We start from the raw sequence: 24,402 nt of genomic DNA, 5'->3' as shown, positions 1-24,402 counted from the left end.
TATATAACAGTTGATTATTATTTCATTTTCATCACGTCACGATATATAAACAAACGCCATCTATCGCACAAATTTATCCAAAGATATGTTGCCTTTTTATTTGAATGAAATGTCCCTTCAACGATCACCGACACCCTATCGTCTAGTAATAATTATCGTCGGCCCCATTTTTCCAATTCTCGCTGACGTCATCGTCGTGAGTTCTTAACGCTGATATTCGGGAAGAGCCTGGTCACGTGATTGGTGCTTCGTCGCTCGCGCGTGAGTGTAACGGAAGTGTTTGTTTGGCGCCCGGGCCGTCGATTTGCCCGTAATCCCAGAGAAGCGGCAGCTCGCACTGTTGACCGGCGACGCTGGACAACGGCACCGGCGGAACGTACTCGCCCGGATATCTTTGAGGTAGAGGTGACGGATTGCATTCGTGCAAGTCAAAAAACTGCCGCTGACCTAGGTGTTCGCCTGCCGATAACGCACCGGGATAATAGAGGATTCGTCCGTTCTGTTCCTGGCCTTCCGATTTCTCTGAAATCAATAACAAAATCTAAGGATATAAGAAAAGTTTAATGCATTGCGCAATGGCACAAGCACATGGCGCCCATTGCCTTAATGGGTCCGCTGAGTTCTCGCTCCCTTCAGTAGCGTTGCCGGTATCCAATTTCTAAGTACAGCCTGATGACTTGCACTGCAGGGTCTCTAGTAGTCTTAAACCCAAATTAGTAATTAGAAAAGTAGGGTTTCAGATCAGAGGACGAGAGGACGAGACACCACTCATCACCACAAGTAATTTTTTTTTTCCTACTCATCACCACAAGTAATTTTTTTTCCTTATAAATGGGAGATAGAAAAGCATTCTTAGCAACAATAAATAACAGAATAAAACCAGCAAAAAAACAATTTGAAATAAAAAAGTTAGTTGATGTTACAAAAGAAATTGAACATAAAATATTGAAATTAGAAAAGATAAAAACTAAATATGGAGAGAAAGTATCAGCTAATTTAAGCTACTGTAATGTTAGTACATCGCGAGAATTTAAAGTGTTTTTACCCGATAAATGGGTTTCATTGAGTACGGAGGAATTGAAAGATTTAGTAGGATTTAAAATAATATATCATGGAAAAAATGAAGACGGTCATCATGATTTAGAAATTGTTGATTAAATTTTAAAAAAAATAAATTAATAAAAATAATGAATATCTAGAATCCGAAATGACTTATCTGGACAATTTAATTGCTCCACATAGATAGACAAAAGTAGTGAGATATTCAATTAATATTCAATTAATTTAAAAAAATTATTTTTTTTTGCTTTTTTTCTAAAATATTAATCCATTTTTTTTATTATCAATTTTTGGAATTTCAGAAGTACTTTCATTTTTGATAGCAGTTGGTTCAGAATTATTAATATCATGAATTTTATTTGATTTCTTATACCAATTACACCCAATCAAAATGAATACAATTACAAATCCAACTGTAAAATATAGACATTTATCAAATATTCTATCATTAGAAGGAGTAGAAATAACAATATTTTCACCATTTTTATTAACATTTTTATTACTTATTTTTTCTTTTACAGCTTTTTTATATTCTTGTGATTTAATTCCTAATTGCCGAGACCATTCAATTTGTTTCTGAGTTCTCGGTTTTTTCTTCACAGGTAATTCCTTCACTTCTTTCACCTCGCTCATTTATTATAGAAATATTTTTACTTTCAATATTTGAAAATGTTATAACTCCAGTTGATAATAATGTCATAAATCCACCTAATTGAAATGATAAATATCCAATCCATTTATTTAATTCAGTCATAACTAAATAATCATTTTTTAAATCGGAATATAATCTATTTTCATCTTCAATTGGTAGTATATAATTACATAATTTACTATAACCTTTTACTACTTTTTCTGATATCGCGTCATTAATTCTAGCTGTTCTCGCGGCTTCATAAATCTTAAATAATTTAATAATTTCATCTGATTTCATTGTGTCTAATTCATTATAAGTTAAATTTTTACCGACAAAATTTTTACATTTTCCAGATGCTATTAATATTTCTAATTGATGTTTACAATAAAGATAATATTCATAATTATTATTTGTTGTAACATTATTTAAAGCACCATCATCTGGAGTTAATTTTGTTTCTGTTATTCCTAAATTATCTAAAGTTTTTTCAATTGGAACATCACCATTTTTAGATTTTATTTTCTTTTCACCTACCATTTATATAACAAAAAAATTAATTGTGTGATGTTGCAACTAGAATTTAACTAGAATGTAACTAGAATTCAACTAGATTAACAAGCTAGTTGAAATATTGTTGTTTTTATTTATTTCTTGTTAAATTTAGTTGATTTTTTGTTTCAACTATTAACAACTAGAATTCAATTAGAATGTAACTAGAATTAAAATAGATTAACAAGCTAGTTAAAATATTGTTAAATCTATTTGATTTTTGTTACAACTACCAATAACTAGAATTCAACTAGATTAACAAACTAATTGAATTTAAATAAATTCATATTTAAATGGGTGTTGTAATCTAAATAGTAATTTTGATCTTTTAATATTTTTCAACTCATCCATATATTCATTATGTAAATCATGTGGAATAATATCATTTTCCTCAAGTGCATTTTTCATTGATTTTCTATCTTTATTGTAGAATAAAACTAGAAATCTAATGTTTTCTCTAAAGTCTTTAACAATTGAATTATATTTTTGATTTAAAACCCAAGTTGTTATCCCAAAATGTCTCCCAGAGAAAGCTAAATAACATAACTCACTTTCTCTAATTTTAGAATCATGTAAATTTGCACAATCATCTATGATAAATAATGTATTTGATCCTTTATAAATATCAATTGCTATTTTAATACAATTATCTAAATTTTCTTTTACTGTTTTAGGATCTAATATAATAAATTTATTATTCCTAGTAATATTTCTATCATAAGTTTGATTAAATTCATATGTTGGACAAAATAATACTATATTATCAAAATAGTTTTCATAAACAGTTTCTAATAAATGTAATATAAAATAAGTTTTTCCACAATTTGTTACACCAGAAATTAACATATTATGAGGCTCAAATATGAATAATTCCTTATTCATTTATATATTTTTAATTTTACTTGATAATATCCATTCATTAAATTTATCTGGCCATCCAACCCATTTTACTAAAGAATATTTTTTTCTTTTAATAGTTTTTGTTTTTAATACTTTTTCAATTTTATATTCTTGTTCTAGATTTTCAGTAGTTAAACTTAATTCTTCTTCGTAAAAGTAGCCATCAACTTCTTCACCATCTAAATCTTCTAATTTATAGACATATGGTTTTGTTGTTATTACCTTTTTTATTCTATATATTTCTCTAGTAAAATTTCGATCGTATCCTTTATCAAATATCTTTTTATACTTAGAAATTCTAACATTTTGACCAACTTTAAATTTAGGTTCACCAAAATCATCTATAAGAAATGCTCCATATAAATTATTCCAAACAATTTCAGCATTTTCAGATTTTCTAGCATCAATAGGTTTCATTCCAATAGAAGAATGATAAGAATTATTATATCCTTCTATCAATTTTGGTATAACATCAATCCATTTAAAAGTATTATTTGCTGTAAAATATTTCCACATTCTTGTTCTTAATGTTCTATTAAATCGTTCAACAACTGCTGCTTTTTTATCTGATTTTGTTGAAAAATATTTAATATTATGATTATCTAAGAGTTCATGAACAAGTGAATTATCAAATTCTTTTCCATCATCAAATTGTATTTTTTCTGGTTTTAGTTTATCATCCGAAAGAAATTTTCTTAAAACATTTGATGTTTGTACAGCATCTTTTCTATAAAGTGGGAAACTCCATACATAACGACTAAAAATATCAATTATATTCAATAACCACCAATAATCATCATTATCTTTCTTAACATTTTTCATATCAATTAAATCTCCTTGCCACTGTTGATCTACATAACTTACCATAGTTTTACGAGTTTCATATTTTCTAACAATTTTTTTATGTGTTGTATACGTTGGTTGTTCTAACATAAATTCATTTATATCTTTATATTTAATTAAATTGTGTGGGATTATCTTATCTAATTTATCTTGTTTTACTTTACGCCATATATTTTTAGTAGAAGAATAAGCAACCGAACTCTCAGGGTTGTAATATAAATTTCTTAAATATTGTTCTTTAGTATTAGGAGATTTTTTACCTCCCATTTATATACGCTTAATTTTAACTTTATATTTCTAATATTGAATACTATCTAATTGTGAATTTACAATATTTAATTGCGCGTCAGATATAATATAAATGTGCATTTTAAAATTTTTGATTCCTTTATTCTTTTTCATGAATAATTGTATTCCATCTTTTGTATTTTGTAGTTTTTTTCCAGAACCATGTAATAAGTTATCTTCAGTTGTTCTAAAATCTAACCATAATGCATATTTATTACCAGTATAATAATCAATTTGATTAATGTTACAATTTTCAAATGATTTCACTTTTTCATTCATAAAATGTTTTCTAATTTCTGGCCATTGATCAATCATTCTCATTCCTTGACAAAATATTTTATTCGCTATACCTTCGATAGTTATTTCTACTTTTGTTATTTCAGGATTATAATAATTATCAACATTTATTGCACCATTAGAATATGTTGCAATAGTAAAAAATATTAATATACCTTTAATAGATCTTCTAGGAAAGTTAATATTCTCATTAATTATTTCATCATTTGCATTAATAGTTACAGTTTTAAATTTATCAATATAATCATATAATAATGAAAATCCTTGATTGTATTGAGTTTGAATTGTGCTAGCAATATTTTCATTAGTTACTGTGTTATATTCTAAACATATATTCGATAATTTATAACCCATATCTTTAACAACGCTAGATAATACAATTTCATTTACAGGAGCAAATGTTATCTCAAATATAATATCTTCTTGAATTGCGTATTTATATAAAGGTGCATTATTATTTATCAATTCAAAGTCTAATGGAATTTTATATTTGCTTCCATAAATCTTTTTAATCAAATTATCTGTGGCACGAGTTACTACTGCATTATTGGCTTCAGATCTTAATTTATTATGGTTTTCCGATTGGATGCCTTGAAATATCATATTATTTCTATTTTCTTTAGTTAACCATAAATCTTTATAATGCATAAATAAATTATAATCATCTAATGAGAAAACTGTTTCCGGACCAATCTTTATTGTTAACTTTTTAATCAAATATCTTCCAACATTATCAACAACATAATTGTTATCATGGCCAGTTACTTTTATATCGGCTGATAAATAAATACTGTTTGGAACATAAAAAGTATTTTGTGTTAATCGAGGGATTCTAACGTATAAAGTTTCATCGGGATTAATATTAGAAGGGTTATGAGTAATTATATGATGTGATCTCTCTGCTTTAATAGCATTAGATATTCTATGATTCTTCGAAGGACTTATATAACTCCCACTCATTTATTTAACAAAAAAATTAATTATTTATTTTTAATCATGGTTTACTTAATATTTTTTGATATCATATTTACTAACCCAAAAATAATAGCACTTACAACTGTAATTAAAAATAAAATAATATGTTCAGCAGCAAAGTTAATAATGTTTCCTGCAGATTTCAATATAAAACCAACAATTGAAGCAATAACTCCTGGTAAAGCTGCAGCAGATTTTTTAGATAGTTCCCATAAATATTTTGCTAATTTCTTTAAACCATCCTTAACTTTATCTTGTATAGAATTATTGCCTGGAGGTTTATCTGGTTTATTGGGAGTGGGAGTAGATTTTAAAGCATTTGATATAGCTAAACCAATTGTTGTAAATAACATAGTTACAGCTGTTAGAATTGAAAGAATTGTTATTCCTTCTAATTTAAATAATAATCTTATTCTGTCTTTTAGTGATATTTCAGAATTTGGTTTAATCAACAAATCTTTAAAAATAACTTTTAATCTATTAATATTATAATCATATGATTTTAACAATAATTTAATTTCTTCTTTTTGTAATTCTATGTTATATTCTAAATCATCTTTTTCTTTTTCTAAACGTAATTCTTTTTGCCTATATTCTATTTCATCAATTACTTGATGATCTAAATCAGACTTTAGTTGTTCTATTTCTTTATTTTTATCAGTTAATTCTTTTTCTAAAGTTCTAATTTTAAAATCTCTTATACTTTTATTATGTGCAATTTTATCAGATGCAAGTCTTATACTAATAATTTCTCTAATTGCTTTATCAGAAAATATATCTAAATCTTCTAATTCTTGATCTGTTGCATCAAGTAATCCATTCGGTAAAAGTTTTTCAATTGGAACTTTATTTGATCTATGTTTACTATTTTTGGAAGTTATATTCTGTTCAGAAGTTGTTTCTGATTTCTTTTTGATTATTTCAAATAATTCATTAATTCTTTGTTTAAATACATCTATATTATCATCTATTTCTTTTTGTGTAACATCAGTTATTTCATTACTATTACTTATTATTTTAATTCTATCTGGTTTTAATTTTTCTAAAGTTGATTCTGATAATATTTTATTTTTATTATTTTTATAAGTGACATCAATATAATAATCACCTTTCAAACGATAATAACATTTACCATTATCTAAAAATTTTAATTGATCTGCTAAAAGTGCAACGTCTTCATCATTTATGTTAAAATTAGATTTTTCAATTAAATCTTCTAATTTAGGTATTTTGTTTAAATTATCTAAATCTTGTTTTACTAAATCTGGGTCTAAATTTTCAGGATTTAATTGTGATTCAGCATTTTTAATATAATCAGGCATATTTAAATTATTGTTATATTCTGGTTCATTACCATCATTAAAACTTGTTTCATCAAAATCAGGTGGTTGTTCATCAGTTATGTTAGGTTCATCAAAAGGATCCATTCCAATATCTTCTCCACCTTCTACATCCATTTATATAATAAAAAAATTAAAATTTAAAATATAATATTCCTCCTATAACAATTCCTATACAAGTTATAGCTAATTTAGTATTTTCATGTGATTTATTATCATCATTTAGTTTAATTATATCATGTTGAATATTATCAGTTCTAATATTTTCTGATGTATTGTAATCTTTTGTTTTAGAATCATTATTTAATTTAATATTCTTAGTTTTAGTTTCTGTTGATTGAATATGTTTTTTATTTTTTTCACCTTCCATTAATTTTGGAGCAGTAATAATCTTTTTATTTATATCATTTAATCCAAATGAATTATTTATTGTTGCAGTTTTAATTAGATTATTATAACCAATTATATTTCCCATCTTTAATACTAAATCATTAGAAATAATTAATAGATTAGGGCCTATACAATAATTAAGTCTTACATGAGATTTATCTAAATAATTTTGATATCTTATAATGTTTTCTGGAATCGATCTATTTTTATCATTATGAATTGAATCTTCAAATAAAACTTTAAATTGTTTTTGTGTATCGAATGATGTATTCAAATTTCCAATTATTGGGGATCTTGTTTCAACTTGCGCACCTAAAATACAAATCAAATAAGTTCTAATAGATTGATTTATTCTTTCTATACCTGATTTAGTAAAACCTTCACTATTCTCTAAAATAAAATATACCCAACCATTATTGTTTTCTTGTTTTAAATTATCATAAAATTTTGGTAATTTATTGAAATTGAATGTTTCTAAATCCTTTGTTTCTATTTTACCATAACCTAATTTATTATTATAGATATTATAAAAACTATTAGATGGTATGGGAAGTGCACAATATTCTGCAATCTTTCTAGGGCAAGGAAGTGATCTTATTGTTCCAATTTTTATTCTAAAATCAGAATTATTTATATCTATATTAAATTCATTGCAAATTTTATAAAACTTAGATAAATTAATATTATTATCCAATTCTTTAAAATATCTAGATCCTGGTAAAGCGCACTCTAATTCATTTAATATTATTCTGATTTGAAAGTATGTATGAAATCTAAATAAACTTTGAATTAGTTTATATTTAGAATTATTCAAATGATCATTCCAACTTATTCCACATCCTGTTGTTGCACAATAAACAGCAAAATTTAATTGGTTCTGCCAATACTTCATATTAGATTTTAATAACCATTGTTTTTCATCTTTCAATTTTTTAAAATTAATTAAATATACATGAAATATATTTTCCATCTTTGCATTAAAATTATTAGTTTCAGTAACATAAATATATAAATCAATTAATGAATTTAAAACTTCATTTCTATATGTAATATCTTTATTAAAATCTATTGCTGGAATATTATATTTAATTGATTTATTATATCGGAAAGCTTTTGGAAAACTATCTACCATTTATATAATTAAAAAATTAATAATTTATTAATTCTTTTAATAATTTATCTTGTTCTTCAACTGTTATATGACCATTTAAACTTATTATATAATCTAGTGTGTTCTTTAATTTATTAATTTCTTTTATATTAGATTTTATTTTTTCTTTATTACTTTTTATATTTAATTTTGAACTTATACCAGTTAAAACACTTGAACTTAATCCTAATACACCAATTGATATAGCTAAAGGTGTTAATGGACTGAATATTGCTAGAAATGTTATTACAGAACTAATTGTAACCGAACCACTGATAATCAAATAATATATAATTTTACTTTTTAAATATTTTTTCTTTTTTATCTTTAAGTCACTTTCAAATTCTAATATTTGTTTTTCTAAATATGTTTTTAATTTAGTTTTATTTATATCATGAGGAATAATATCAATACTATCAACTTTATCTTCCATTTATTTAGAATAAAAATTACTAATTAGTAAACTTATAAGCAATAAATATAACAATAACTGTTCCACCTAAAATCCATATTATTTCATATTTCTGTTGTTCTTTACTTGGGGAATAATAATCTGATAATTTAGGTTTGTATAGATGTAATTTTTCTTTATTTGTTACTGCGTTATATAAACTCATTGCATCATCGACTGATTGAAAATCTCTATGTGAAATCTTCTGATCATATAATTCTTTATTGATGTAATCCATATAGTTTTGTCTCTTTTCTCTATATTCTTCTGCATCTTTATTATATTTCTCTAACGCTAAGTTATGTCTTCTTTGTTCTCCTAATGAACTATTTTTATCAATATGTTTAAATAAATAACCACCACCTGTAAATGCTAAAGCGTTAACAATTGCCGATCCTATAATAGTTATAATTGCAGAAGCCATTTATTTAGCAAAAAAATTATGCATTTATATGGGAGGAATATATTTTTGTTTTTCCAAATAATCAATTGTTAAATTAGATAAAGTAATTGCTAACGTTAACTTTAAAATATCATTTATATCAAATCTATCAACATTAACACTTCCCATTTTGAATACTTTTTTTAATACCATTGAATAACCAACAGTTCCAACTGATAGTAATGCTCCATTATATAATCCAGTTATTATCCACTTATTATCACTCATTTATTAATCAAAAAAATTACTATCATCAAAATATTTAGTTAACTTATTTATGATTAATTCAACATTTATTTCATTACTAGTTTCATTTGTATATATTTCAATTATTATTTTTTTAATATCATCGATGATAAAATCTTCATCTAATTCATAAAATCTTAAAGATTCTCTAATTAAATTAGTAATCTTTTCTACATTAAAAGTTTCTTTATCTATTGTTGTTTCATACTCAAATGTTGTTTCATTAGAAAATGTAATATTTTTGATATGTGTTATTACATCATTAATGTTAAATTTCATTTCTTTCTCACGTTTAAAATCAAAACCAAAACATATACTCGGTCCAACAGTTATATTCATTTATATAGGTGAAAAATTACTCTTTACATCTTATAACTAATTCATAAATTACAGGAAAGTTATTCAAATCAATTAAGTATCCATTATGATTTCTTATTTCTAATTCAAAATTATTAAATTGAGGAATACAAGGTTTGAAATCACATTCTGTTAAATTATAATTTATTTGCGTTCCAAATTCTTTAACATTCTTCAATGGTAAAATGTTTAGTAAACCAGAATTACAAGTTATATCTTTAGTTGCTTCGAATGTTTTTGTAGGATCGATTAAATTACAATAAATATAAAAATGTGTAAAAGGCATTAAGTTTGATTTACCTTCTGCGTATGCTGTAACAATATCAGGGGCAATTCCTAACAGTTTACCTAAAGGTTTTCTTACTGTAAATTTAAATTGTTCGTCTAACCTAATCTTTATTTTATTAGAACTAGCACTTTTTAAAATTCTAATATTAAATCCAGAATCACTTCCTAATTTAGCTCGAGCTTTTCTATTAATTTCTTGTGCTAATGTATTTAAATTATATAATCCTGGTTTTAAATATATAAAAAACCATTTATTCCTTTTTTTATAAAAGATTGAAAAAATTAAATGTTCAAGACTTTTATCCGTTACATTGTAAAAAGAATTACATAAACTAATATTTACTAATTTTAAATCAACACAATTCTTAAATTCTCTATCTAATTGTATTAATAAATTATGAGATTTATAATTTGTAAGCCTTCTAGAATCTACAAATATTCTGTATTCTTTTAATTCTACCATTATTTATAACATAAAAAAATTACCGCTCATCACTAAAAATTAATTTTAATAAAATTTTTCCTTAATAAATGGATGAGAAGATAGCATGCGAAATTTGTGGTGAACTTCTAAGAAAAAGTAATATGGCTCGACATATGAAAAAACATGATGAAAATTATAAACCCCCTAAAATAAACTGCCCAAAATGTAATAAATTATTCTCAAGAAATTATGTTAAAAAACATTCAGAGAAGTGTAGAATTAATGGCGCAACGGCTAATGTTGATAGTAAATCTGCCGAAGTTGAACCTGAAGTTATTTGGAAAAGACCTTTCTTATTCTATGATAAGGATAATATAAAAGATCATTTCTGTGAGCCTTGTCGAATAAAATATAACCCTGAAAATATAGAAGATTGGGAGAATCATCAATTTCGTAAAGCACATATAGATAAAATTTCTAATAAATTTGAAACTGAATTCAATGAAAGAAAAAATAATTTATTAGAAAAAATAAAATATGAGAAAACGTTACCAGATAATAAAGAAACAGTTGAAAAGTTAGAAAAACAATATAATGAATTAACAAGAAAAACATATTATTGTAAATATTGTAAATTGATTATTACAACAAGTAATTCAAATCTACATAATAGAACAATAAAACATAAAGAAAACGTAAGAAAATACCAAGAGCTTAATGAAGATCTATTACCAATAAATTATAAACGAAAATGCCCACAATGTAGTTATGCGACCTTAAGACAAGAAGGTGCTGTGTTATTTTGTGTTGAATGTGGATGGCAAAAGAATTTATGGGGTGAAGAAAAAACTAGAGATTTTCTCATAGAACCAAAATTAAATTATCTAGATGAAATTTTTAAAATATTTTCTATAGAAGATCATACACCAGAATATATGCAATGGCTTGAAAAAATGAAAATAATAGAAAATAAAAATGGTGAAATAACTAAAAAAGATATTATAAAAACAATTATTCCGTCAACATTTAACACAAAACAAAAGAAAATGTATTTATATTTATTATTTAACGATTATTATGAAAAACCTAAATTAACAGAAGAAGATATGGAAAATATAAAAAAAATATTTAAACAAATATTAATGTATCATTTGGAAAATAGAATAACAGATTCAATAAATTATGAATTCTTTTTAAATAAGATTGTAAATTATTTAAACCTAGATATTATAATTCCATTTGATGAATTAACAAACAAAAAGAAACAAAGAGAGCGAGATGAAATGTGGAACAAGATAGAAATTTATTTAAATGAGAAAAATGGAATTGAAGAAGAACCTGAACAATTAAATGAAAATGAAGAAGCCAATAGTGATTTCGAGTTTGATGATATTGATTTTATGTTTTAATGGCCATAAGGTAATGTTTTTATACCATCATCTAAAATATGCCTTTTATCATCAAATGGATTTAAACTAGTTTTTTCAATTTCATTTATGTACATTTCATGATTTTCTGATCTTAAACAATTCATTTTGTGTTTCATTACAATTGATTTATATAAACACTTTATATAATCTTGAAATTCTATATGTTTATCAACCACATGTTTTGTTATTCCTTTTAACTTTTTAGATTCATGATCTTTAGTTTTATATGAATACATTTTACTTCTTATCCCAACAAATTCAATCATTTCATCACCTCCTAATTCATCTTTAAATTTACCAGGAATCTTTTTATTATCATTGCTAAATAGTTCATGATCTTTAGGATAATTGCTAAAATCAAAATGATGTTTTAATGTTTTTAAGTCTTTTGTTATGTTATTTGTCTTGATTTTTAGTATGTAGGCATCCGTATTGGCCGCTATTAATGGAAATCCACTGTTAAATGTACCATCTTCAGTTGATAAATCATAAACATAATCTGTTGGGTTATATATTTCAAATAAATCTTTAACTTCTTCTGTTAACTCATTTTCTACATGGCTTAAATTAAAGCAATTTGGTTTAGATTTAATCAATCCAATATTCATATTAAATCCTAATGAACTGCATAATATATTCAATCCTGATATAGCAACTTTTCCTTTTTGAGCTAAAGATATTGTTTTTGCGGTTTTTGAAACTTTTTGAACCATCTGCAGCATAGAATCCAATGAAGAACCATTTTCTTAAATTATTTTTTGCATTTAATACATAATCTGGAACTATCTTTTCTTTTGTTGAAGTATTACTTTTCACTATTGCATGAATATAGAATTCATCATTATATTCTATAGCAAAATCTTTAGGATTATTTACAAGTATTCTATAAACTGCTGTTGATTTCATAACATCCATGATTCTAAATGTTTTATTTGGATAAACTTCTTCACAGAATTTCTTTATTCTTTCTAATAATTTTAAGTCTTGATTGCATAAATACCAACAATATTTAGTTCCACTAACATATTTATACATACCTGCTGAACCATCACCCATGAAAAATCCTTTGATAAAATATTCTTTTTCTTCCAATGTTTCGGGTTCTATATTATAAATATTATCAATTATTTCATCAAATGACATATGATTCATTCTTGGGTAAAATCTGTTGTGTAATAATTCATCTCCAATTTTTATATCAGTTGGTTTTATTTCATCACCATTTTGTTTAATTAAACTATGGTCTTCTGTAACATCTACAAACCCTAATTTAGTTCTAACTCTATAGATTTTCTTATTTGTTTTATGTCTAATAATATTCTTTAATTTTTTCCATCCATTTCTTGTCCAAACATCCATTAATCCATTTATTTGTATTAATTCTTTTTCACCATATGAAATATAACATTCATTTTGTTTTGAAATTATTTCTGAAATTCTTCTAATTAATATTTGGTTATTATATTTTAATAATATTGGGGTGTCAGCTGTTACAGAATCAAAATATAATATTTCTATATGTTTTTCTCCAAAAAGTGGTTGTAAAACATTATAATAAAAATCATACATTAATAATTTTGATACTTCTAAAACAGTCGAACCAATAAATATAGGTTTATTAAATTTCATTGATGTTCTTTTTAATTTAACTGCTGTTAAATAATCTTCAAATCTTTTATTTCCTAAATGTCTAGGACTTGATTGTAAATGTCTTAATCTTTCAGAATTATTTACTAATTCAATATCATTTCTATTTCTAATATTTTCACATGTTTTACCATAAAAACTATTGTTCATCAATTTGAAGAAATCTTTTTCAAAATCTGTTTTTGATATGGTTCTCTGTTGAGTATTGAAATCTATATATTTTTCTAACCACTTCGATTGATTAAATTCAATATATCTATGTACTTTCTTTAATTTCATTCCTTGTTTTAGATAAAATTTTAACATTCTATAATGAACAATATAATTGTATTTATTATTTTGAGTAAGTATTAATTTTTCCGTAAAAACATGATCTTTCGGTTTTACTTTCTTCTGGTATTCACTTAAATAACTATCATCTACGGCTAAATGTTCGGGGCAATATGGCAAGTTTCTTGTTTTAAATTTAATATTTTCGGGATATTCCAAATCAACTACAAAGAAATAACCAATTGGTGCTTCATCTTTTAAACTCGTAATTGCGCTTTCCCAATCAGTTTTATCATCATTTTCAACTTCTGTTAATATAAAATTTTTGTATGGTTGAGGTTGCATCATTGCCCAACCATATAAATTATTGGCGTCAATATATAATAATTTATATTCATCATTTGCTTTAAAATACCTATCTCCCATAACACCACTAATTCCACCTCTAATTGATTTTTCAAATAATAAAACCATATCTGGTTCTTTTAATAAATCTAATTCTACATTTGTATATTTTAAACCACATTGCCAGGTTAAACCAGGACTAGAATAACAATAACAAGGATCAACATTAAAATGATTCAAATTAACTTCTCTAAATTTTTCAAATATATCTGCCAATATCATAACATCTGATTTTAAATATAAATCAACTAATTCACCATGATTTTTCATCTTAAAATGGTTCCAAATATTTAATGTTCTATTAAAAACTTCGTCTTTCACATACTCCTCTTTTAATTGATCATAAAATTGATCTTTTAATAATTCTGTTACATTAAAATCATCATGTGTTTTATAAAATGAATAAGGAATTGCGCCTTTATATCTCAATAATTTAAAATCTTGTTCATTTGGATAATAATATCGAGTTATAATAAAATCATTATCAACTAATGATTTTGATAAATTATCTAATGAACTTGCTAGAAATCTATAAGAATCTAAAAATCTAATGCAACCAAATTGAAATGAAATATAATTTTCAGATGTTTTAGCTAATAGTTTAAAATCATATTTTCTTACATTTGCTTCATTCATAGCATTATATTCTTCTATTTCTTGATTAATTGCACCCAATTTTCCCGATAATTGTTTTATAAATAGATGGGTATCATATCCTGATAAATTATGAAATAATATTGGTACGAAATTTACTTTTTTAGCTTGTAAATTACAATCTTCATGAGCAGCTCCACGATATTTTGAATTTAAATGATCATGATCTCTAACTTTTTTATCAAATGAATAAAAACGTTTTTCACAGTAACAACAATGAGTTGCATAATTAAAATCAATTTCATCTTCTTTTGTCATAACTATTCTTTTATTTTTGTTTAATAATTTTGTAAAATCACTTTCTAATTCAATCATTTTATCACAAAAATCATTAACTACATTTTCACCTCTAAAAGAAATATATTGACTTTCATATAATTCGGGATAATTTGATTTGATGTAAATTCCATAAGCAGCAGCTCTTTGATGAACTTTTTTAATTGTATTTATAATTGGTGGGTCTTGTATTGTGTCTTCATTTAATTCATTTCCTTTATCCATTGATTTTAATAATTGCTTTTTGTTATATATTTCTTTTCTATCTTGATTAGTTAATTCTTTATTCAACGATTCAAAATCCCCATAAATTACAAATGGAACAATATTTTTAAATTTATAATTAGTAAATTTCAATTTATAATCTTTTTCTGTTGGCATTATTAATTTACAAAAATCTTTATTATCACATAATTCTTTATGTTTTAATAATGTATTCTCAGTCATAAATTTAGATAAACATTTTCTACATAGATAAATTTTATTATGATGATCACTTTCTGTTCTAAAGAATAAATCAATTTGTTTTAACCACATATAATGTTCATTTTCATCTTTTTTGTAATATAACAAATCTACAGCATTTTCATCATCATAATATTCTGTTAAATATAAAGCTTCCAATGTATAATCTTTAATATTTTCACCTTTTGTCTTTGGTAATTGCATTAATTCAAATACATTTATTTTTAAATTATTAACTTTTTCTATTTTAGGAATCATTTTTATAGTTACTGGATATTGATCAATTTTATATAATGTTTCATATTTCCGATAATCTGTTATTCTACAAACATTTTCCTGTGTTGGATGTAAGCAACTAATAATTGACCATAGAAAACATTTATTATCTTCATTTTGAATATTTATTACTGCTTTTGTTATAAATGGTAATTTGATATAACTTGATGCTTTCATATCTTTTTCTGTTATAAAGTTTGAATCATTTTTAAACATTTTATTACTTTTTGATGTTTTATTCCTTTTTGTATTATAAACATTTAAATCTAAATATATAATTTCATTCAATGTTAAGCCAGAACCCTCAAAATATCTTTCTTCAATATGACGTTTAAATTCATTTAATATTTTTTCTAACTTCTCTTTTATTTGTGTTTTTGAAATTATTTCTTCAGAGTGTGTTTGAATATTATAATCCATTTTTTCTTCTGACTTTATAAAACTTACTTTCCCAGAGATACTTATTTTTGGATATTCAACATCTGTTATCAAATCTAGTATTTTTTCTATTATTTCATTAAATTTACTATAATCTTCTATTGTTGTACCTTTAAAAAATCTAAATATAATAGCTGCAGGACCAATTTTACTATGTAATGTTTCTAAGATTTCAATTGTATCTTTTATTTCTAGTGAATCAATATAATTTCTAACATTTTCCATGTAAGGTTTATTTGAAATAGATTTTGTTTTTGAAGTTGATTCTTTTACTTGTTGAGGTTTATTATCAAAATATTCTAATCCTAAAACATTTTTATTTAAATTTTTATAATGTTTTTGTGATTCGAGATGTCTATTATAATTCCTTTTTACTATAAATTCGTTACAAACTTCACATTTTATTTCATTCACATTCATATTTTCTAATCGTTCTTTTCTTTCATTAGAATTTTCTGGAGTTTCAAAATCTATTACATTTTTTATATGATTTGCAGTTTTTTCATGTCGTGTTTTATTAGATGTATCAACATATTTTTTACAATATGTGCAATAATATTGATTTTTATTAACATTATTGTTTTCTGGCTGGTGTTCATTCTCCCCCATTTATAAGGAAAAAAAATTACTTGTGGTGATGAGTAGGAAAAAAAAAATTACTTGTGGTGATGAGTGGTGTCTCGTCCTCTCGTCCTCTGATCTGAAACCCTACTTTTCTAATTACTCAAATTGTATTAATGACTTGTTTCATTATAATAAAATGACTTGTTTCATTATAATAAAACAGGCCAATAATTCAGAACGGATTACGATATATATATTGATACGAAACTATGTACCAAATAGTGTCGCCGTGGAGAAAGTGGTAGTCAATCATTGTATAAACTAATGGAAATGGAACGGCGATAAACCGGTGTGGAAATATTTATAGAGGGCCAAACGGAAGCAGACTTAAATTTCAGCCAATCAGTCAGCAGGAATTCTAATTATAGACTCGCAATATAACGGTACCATTCATTCAGGCACAAAGCCCCAGTTAGTACAGCACTAGACTTGAACCCAAAAGATCAGAATAAATCCGGCGTTGCTACATATTTCGCTACCGAGCTAGCGAAGTCGTAGCGATCGATGTATACGCGAGTGTGCTTTCTACGTGTAGTTTCAAATAAATGTCAGCTTTTGGTGAATATCGTATATCGTGTATAACGCCTATAGCGTCGTGGAGCGAAACACGAGTTCAAATCAACGTGCTTTCGATCGGTTTTGATACGTCATCAATTACACGTTACCATCAGTAATGATATCCATATCATGAAAAGCGGTAACGGCGCACGATTTTACTCAGTGTTTACTGCTTGTATCTTGATGATTTTTCGCAAGCTGATTGGTATCTGATTGAACTGGTCCAGCGACGATTTCATCGGTTGAAAACAATCACGTGGTCCCCGGAAAACCCAAAAAAACGTATTTCAGGCATTTGCTGCAATCAATTTGTTATTGTCACTTTTTTGCTTGCTACTACAATTCTGTTTCCAGTGGCCTCCATCGGCACGGGATATCTTCAGAGATGAAGGACCCTTTCTCCACATGTAAGGGAGATCACATGACACATTCATAATATTCACACGTTCTAGAATGCTCCTACTAAATTTACGGCCAGTTTATCGAGACGTTTTGGTTTAAAAAAATGTCCGCGCTTTCTATGGGCTTTTTGCTCGAACAATATCAATTTGACGGTGAACGCTGCTCGGACGATAGGACTGTATGTATACCTTCCCGGAATGGCTGCCTTAGAAATCCCCGATCGAATTAATTGCTTATCGTCGTGATTCGTCAGCTTTAATCGGTTCGAATCTGGGGACACTAGAAGACGATTAGCAATTATAAATTGCAAGCCAAACGACACGCAGAGAAATACGGAACCTGCACAGAAAGACGGAATCAAACATTTTTCATGTCGGAAACGTTGTTTCACGAACCGACAGGGAAACGATTGGAAACATGTTTTTGTCCCCTATTCCCGTGTTTCCCTGCGTCGTACGTGCGTTTTGCCTAAACGGGAACAGGGAAACGATTGGAAACATGTTTGTGTCCCCTATTCCCGTGTTTCCCTGCGTTTTGCCTAAACGGGAACAGGGAAACGATCAGAAACAATGTATTTGTATCACCATTTTCCGTGTTTCCATGCACCGTGTGCATTGGGCTTAAGTGACGTCATGGTGGGGATTTTATGAATGTAGCCATATTGTCTAGCGGAAGCGATATGTAAATAAACAGATATACCTCTATTTTTGTTGAATCGTTTCACACAGTTACAAAACAGTACGAGGCATATTGCCACAGTCATTATACCAGTTGCTATGACAATCACAAATATGGTTATCGTGTCCATCGTCGGGAGTCGGACCGCATTAATCTCCACCGCTCATACCATCAACGCGTACATCTCTTCGATTACTGCAATTGACCAAAAAAACGGCAACGATCAGTTCCAATTATTCAGACGATTCGAAAAAGATTTAAATTAAGATCCGCGAGGAGAGACTATTCGTTCGGTTAAAGATCGTGGTGGTTGCTGCGCGATCGTTGTTACGCTGTATACGGATTGTGCGACTTCGATGCGGTTTTCTTAGAAACGCCACTCCGCCGTCATTCAGACTATGAGGCAGCTTTCTTCGATTGAACGTATTCCGGTTTAGGAACAGTAATTCCGGATTACGGACTCTGACCGGCTTTCTATCGGGTTTACACATTACGCTATTCCGGATAGGGTAGAGCGTATTCTGGTCGTAACGAACGCGCCAGAAGAGAATACCGGAAACGGTATAGAGACCAATCGAAAACCAGCTGAATTCTTAATATCGGAATTTGGAATATTCACCGGCAAATACATGAATAATCAACGAGTTAGATTTATTTCTTGCACGTATTTCATACAACTTCGAGGGTTTCTGAGGAGGAAAATCTACCATAATTAGTCCAAAAACGAAAGTAAATTGTTTTGCCCTCAAACGTACGTCGAATAAGAAATTTTCCGTACCATCGATATAAGGGTGACTGTGTTTTTATTTTAGGTCCATCGACCGGCAATTTTCTTCTAACCCATACGAAATTCAAGTCCCAATACAAATGGTTCTGATCAAATCGAAATCGAAATTGAACGATTGGTCTGTTATCGGGATTACCATGTATTTCATGTCAAGTTCGAGTTTTCTTCTCTGAAGACTCAAGTGAATTCTACGTGGTATGAGATGCACTCTCTAGTCTCTAATACTCATTTCTATTCTTAAATTCAAGCCCGTACATTCGGGTCTTTATGTGATTATCGCAGATATGGACAACTCTGCAAATTCGTATACTTATTATCATCGCAACAGTTCGATACCTGACTGGCGATATTCCTCTCCGTATCCATGTTATCACGGAAATTTTGATTTCTATGATAATTTCAAATGATAAATCAGAATTACTATTCAATTGGCGATTTATTTCACCTACGCTTTATTTGTGTAACGTATATTCAAAAAGTCGTTACCACAAATCTTGTGATATATCGATTTTATCAAAAGCACACTGCGACTAAATACTTACCTGACTAACGGTATGTCTCTTCTGTTCTCTACGCGTGTACGTGTAAACGTGATTTCACTCTCACAGTACGTGTGTTTTATCCACTCGCAGATGTGGTGATATGTCGTTTGTTTTACGCGTACTGACTGCCGTGTAGTAATAAAACACCGACTGATATCGACGGAGAGAGCGAGCGAGCGAGCGAGCGGAGAGTATACTGCGCGAGACCGAATCGATTCATCAAACAGTTGATCCAGTTGCATTTGCAGCGCACAAGCGACTGACGATATTATGATGCGCTAAACTGTGTAACCGGTAAAACGGTTCGATAGAAATAGAAACGACCCAAAACCGCGTGATAATGCAGTTGCCAAGGTGATATACTTATATATCATACACTTAAAGTACGAAAACAAACATTTCTTTAACCAATGACAGCTATTTCCAAGAAACATCGAAAGCTTTCATATTTTCTTTTGCAGCCATTTTGGATCAGCCTTTAAAAAGGTGTTCCTCATCTCTCAAACGTCACAGGAAATCGGTTTTTCAAATCTTGGATATAGCCCCGCGTATGCCTACCCGGGATTTAGAAGTTTGAGTAATGTACAATGTAGACTTAAGTAAAATAAGCAGATAAACATCGCTTTTTCATGTATCTGTTTTATATAGTGGCTGATAAGGGCCAAATGCATTAATTTTTGCACGACCTCGATTATAGAAAAACGCAAAACGAAACCTATAGAGCAAAAACGAAAACTTCGTTTTGCTACCGCGCAAAAACGAACTTTTCGAAAATATTCGTTTTCGCTCTATGATTTTTCGTTTTTTCTCTATGATTTTTCGTTTTTGCGCCATAAAATTCGTCTTGCGCCCTAGCGAAAACGAACTTTCGTTTTTGCTCTATTGAATTATTTTCATATGACCTCGGTTATAGAAAAATGCAAAACGAAAATCCATAGAGCAAAAACAAAAATTCGTTTTTGCTGTATAAGTTTCGTTTTGTGTTTTTCTATAATCGAGGTCGTGTGAAAATTATTGTATTTGGCCCTTATCAGCCGCCATAGTTTTACATGATATCATAGTTTTACATGATATTCATTGAATTTCTATCGAAACTTTGCGTTTATTCATTGCAAACGCATTTTATCATACACTTTTAGAAAATGTTTTTGAATATGACAGATAAATATCCGAGGGCGATTCTTAAAGAGAAACTAACTATGTTAGTAAAAGTATCGGTGATACAATAAGAACTTTAAGGGTCATAGTCGCGTTTAACTGAGATAACTAGTTTATTCCGAGTTACGAACTCGGAGTTAACCTCGAAAAATTTGTTTTGATAGATATGTCCACAGGGCGATTCCGTACCTTTAGATACAAGGAAAAGGAGTGATTTTTCAAATTTTTCTTGGGGTAGGATATCAAACTCCCTTTAATCAGCTTCATCGCCGGCAGATAATTGAGCAGTAATTTTTAGGAATAAAGTCAAATTGACCGGCTGGACACGCCCCTGCCTTGATATGCGAACTTAAGGAAATTGGGCCCAAATCGTATAAAGCACAGAGCGAATAAGTTGTGCGGGTAATGTATCAGCGCATTAATACATTGGCGCATGAATACATCAATTTGGTATTAATGCGCGGCAAAGGGCCAGTTTATGTACAGGTTGACCGACGACTAGTAGTGACAGTTAATGGGTAAACTTAGTTCACTGTTTGTTGGTTGGCTCATTGTATCTCTCCGCTGGTTGACGGTCGACGGATGACACGTTGCAATGTTGTCGCCGATAATTTAAGTACAAGGATCGTGGTGACCAATATGAGAGACGATATAGTGCATAGACCTATATATTCCGCTGGTTGACGGTCGACGGATGACACGTTGCAATGTTGTCGCCAATAATTTAAGTACAAGGATCGTGGTGACCAATATGAGAGACGATTATAGTGCATAGACCTATATAATCCGCTGGTTGACGGTCGACGGACGACATGTCGCAATGTAGTCGAGAAATTATGCACAAGGATCGTGGGTTGACTGGGTTGACGGGTGACCACAAAACACAAACAAACAAGATATGGAAATCAACAACGTATTAATAAATCAGGTTTTATTAACGAAATGATCACACACAATTAAAGTTAGCTAGTTAGTTATCATCGTTATTATCATTGGTTTCGCTGTTATATCCAGTTTCCGTTACCTGGTAAATAAGTCTCTCAGAAGCTCGATGTGAGGATGTTCGGTTATGCACAAGTCAATTAGTTGGTCGGACACCACAGTTGTATCCCAGAATTCCGCCGTATATTGATTCCCGCACTTTTAAGTTGCGTCGCATCAGACACCAATGTCTCCGGTGCCGGTTTATAGAAAATATGTCGTGTCGCGTTGGTATATTTACCGAATCTCTCCCCCTTCCCTCGTACCCCCAAATTTCTGATCCAAATGTTAGTATTGGTACAACCATCGCATCGAACAACTGGAATGCAATGTCTAAGTCTAACGATTGTTCCTTTACTTTTTTTTAATACAAAGAAAAGGCTTTTCTTAGCATGCTCACGTGCACTTTTTCTACATTTCACGAACGAGCCAGTATAATTGAAAATAACCCCAAGGTACCGGAAATCTTTGACCAATATTCAATTAGGTTACCGTCTATGAGGCTGAGTTAAGCAAATGCTGCAGGTTATCGGCACTGTCAGCCAGTAAAATAGTGTCATCAGCATACAAGGACTAATAACTTCAACCACATATTGGCATTGCCATCTACTACTAAATTGATAATTTGGCACACCATTTAGATACAAACCAGGTGACATCACCATTGTTAGGAAAATTATGTCTGCATTGTTAAAGAATACCTAAAGATCTGCAAAAAGAATGGTCTTCGAATTTTTTAGGGATAGGTACATGTCATTAGTCGGCACTAAAACAGAGCCTGGCGGAATTTTAAATAAACGTCAAGCAGCTGGGGCGCTTGGCCTGTTTCGTTTAATCATTCTTTGTTAGGAAGAACGTACTCAAATTGAATAGAGTAGAACAGTTACACGGTTCACAAAAAAGCGGACCGACGGCCGCGGTTAAACCGTACGGGTTAGCAGGTCTAAGGCGTTGACAAGACAAATCTAAGCCAAAACTCCAGCAGTATCGTCATATTTGCTAGTTTGGATACTGAATTGAATAGCCTACTCGGCTATATTCGTAAAACCGAACAAATTATAAGCCCGCATACGATACCTAGTCGAATGAAATGCTCGCCATTTTGCTTTTTAGCGAGTTCCACATGGGGCTCTCCCAATTACATCAGAAGCGCCGAAATTCCCAGAATTTCCCGTATATCCCACAAACAGCCAATCGCATTCATTGTAGCTCAGGTAGCAAGGTCAACTCAGATAAATAGAAACGAGAAAATTTAGGGGGTTTATAAAGTGAGGGCCTGTAGGTCGAAAAGTTCATCGAGATCAGTCGCACAAAAATGGCAACACTTCCAGGAAGGATAGAATTTTTATATATTTCAATTCCAAATATGCAAATTGTCATATGTAAAAACGTGCCATCACTTAGTGCTAAAAAGCAGGGTTTTTACGTGTTTTTCAAGAATAAGTCCCCTAAAAATAACTCGATCACTATGAAATTTTGTGGGCTCGAGAACTCATTAGGCCATACAATGACGCAAAAAATCACCACTATTGGTTCAACAGCCAATGTTTGTGCCTTGTTGACACACCGGTGCTCTATTCATTTTCAATGAAGACTGCTTCACCAGACGGTTTGCATAGGCAAACCTACAGTTCGCCAAAAACTACAGCACTATTACTAAGAAGTCAGTCGCCCCAGCTGTTTGACCTAAGTAATAAGATAAGTCTTGTTTCAGACCAAAGGTCGAAAGGTCGAGCTCATAAAAAATAAAAATAAATTCTCACACACTCGAATTTATTTTCATTTTTACTCACTCAACCTAAAAATATAATATATAATTAATTTGTAAATCTGTATGCCACAAATATAACAAGAACTGTTCCACCTAAAATCCATATTATTTCATATTTCTTCTGTTCATTACTTGGTGTATAATAATCTGATATTGTAGGTTTATATATATGTAATTTTTCTTTATTTGTTACTGCGTTATATAAACTCATAGCATCATCGACTGACTTAGAATCTCGATGTGAAATATTTTGATTATATAATTCTTCATTAACATAATCCATACAATTTTGTCTCTTTTCTCTATATTCTTTATTAGCTTTAACATATTTTTCTAATGCTAAGTTATGTCTTTTTTTGTTCTGATAATGAACCATTTTTTTCAATATGTTTAAATAAATAACCACC

The 24,402-nt window shown here is 28.7% G+C and overlaps 1 protein-coding gene across 1 annotated transcript; it reads right to left on the bottom strand.

The window, feature by feature from the left end:
• Positions 1–96: 96 nt before the first annotated feature.
• Positions 97–18,855, bottom strand: LOC141913387 (uncharacterized). The gene is made up of 2 exons (XM_074804892.1): positions 18,778–18,855; positions 97–522 (listed from the first exon to the last, which is right to left on the bottom strand). The coding sequence occupies exons 1-2, from the start codon at positions 18,839–18,841 to the stop codon at positions 233–235; spliced, it is 354 nt and encodes a 117-aa protein (XP_074660993.1). The 5' UTR covers positions 18,842–18,855; the 3' UTR covers positions 97–232.
• Positions 18,856–24,402: the final 5,547 nt, after the last annotated feature.

Source organism: Tubulanus polymorphus, chromosome 11, assembly GCF_964204645.1.
Source record: "Tubulanus polymorphus chromosome 11, tnTubPoly1.2, whole genome shotgun sequence".
In the NCBI taxonomy this organism is placed as follows: domain Eukaryota; kingdom Metazoa; phylum Nemertea; class Palaeonemertea; order Tubulaniformes; family Tubulanidae; genus Tubulanus; species Tubulanus polymorphus.
Note: the sequence above shows the minus strand (reverse complement) of the source record. Positions and strands in the feature narration are given on the sequence as shown.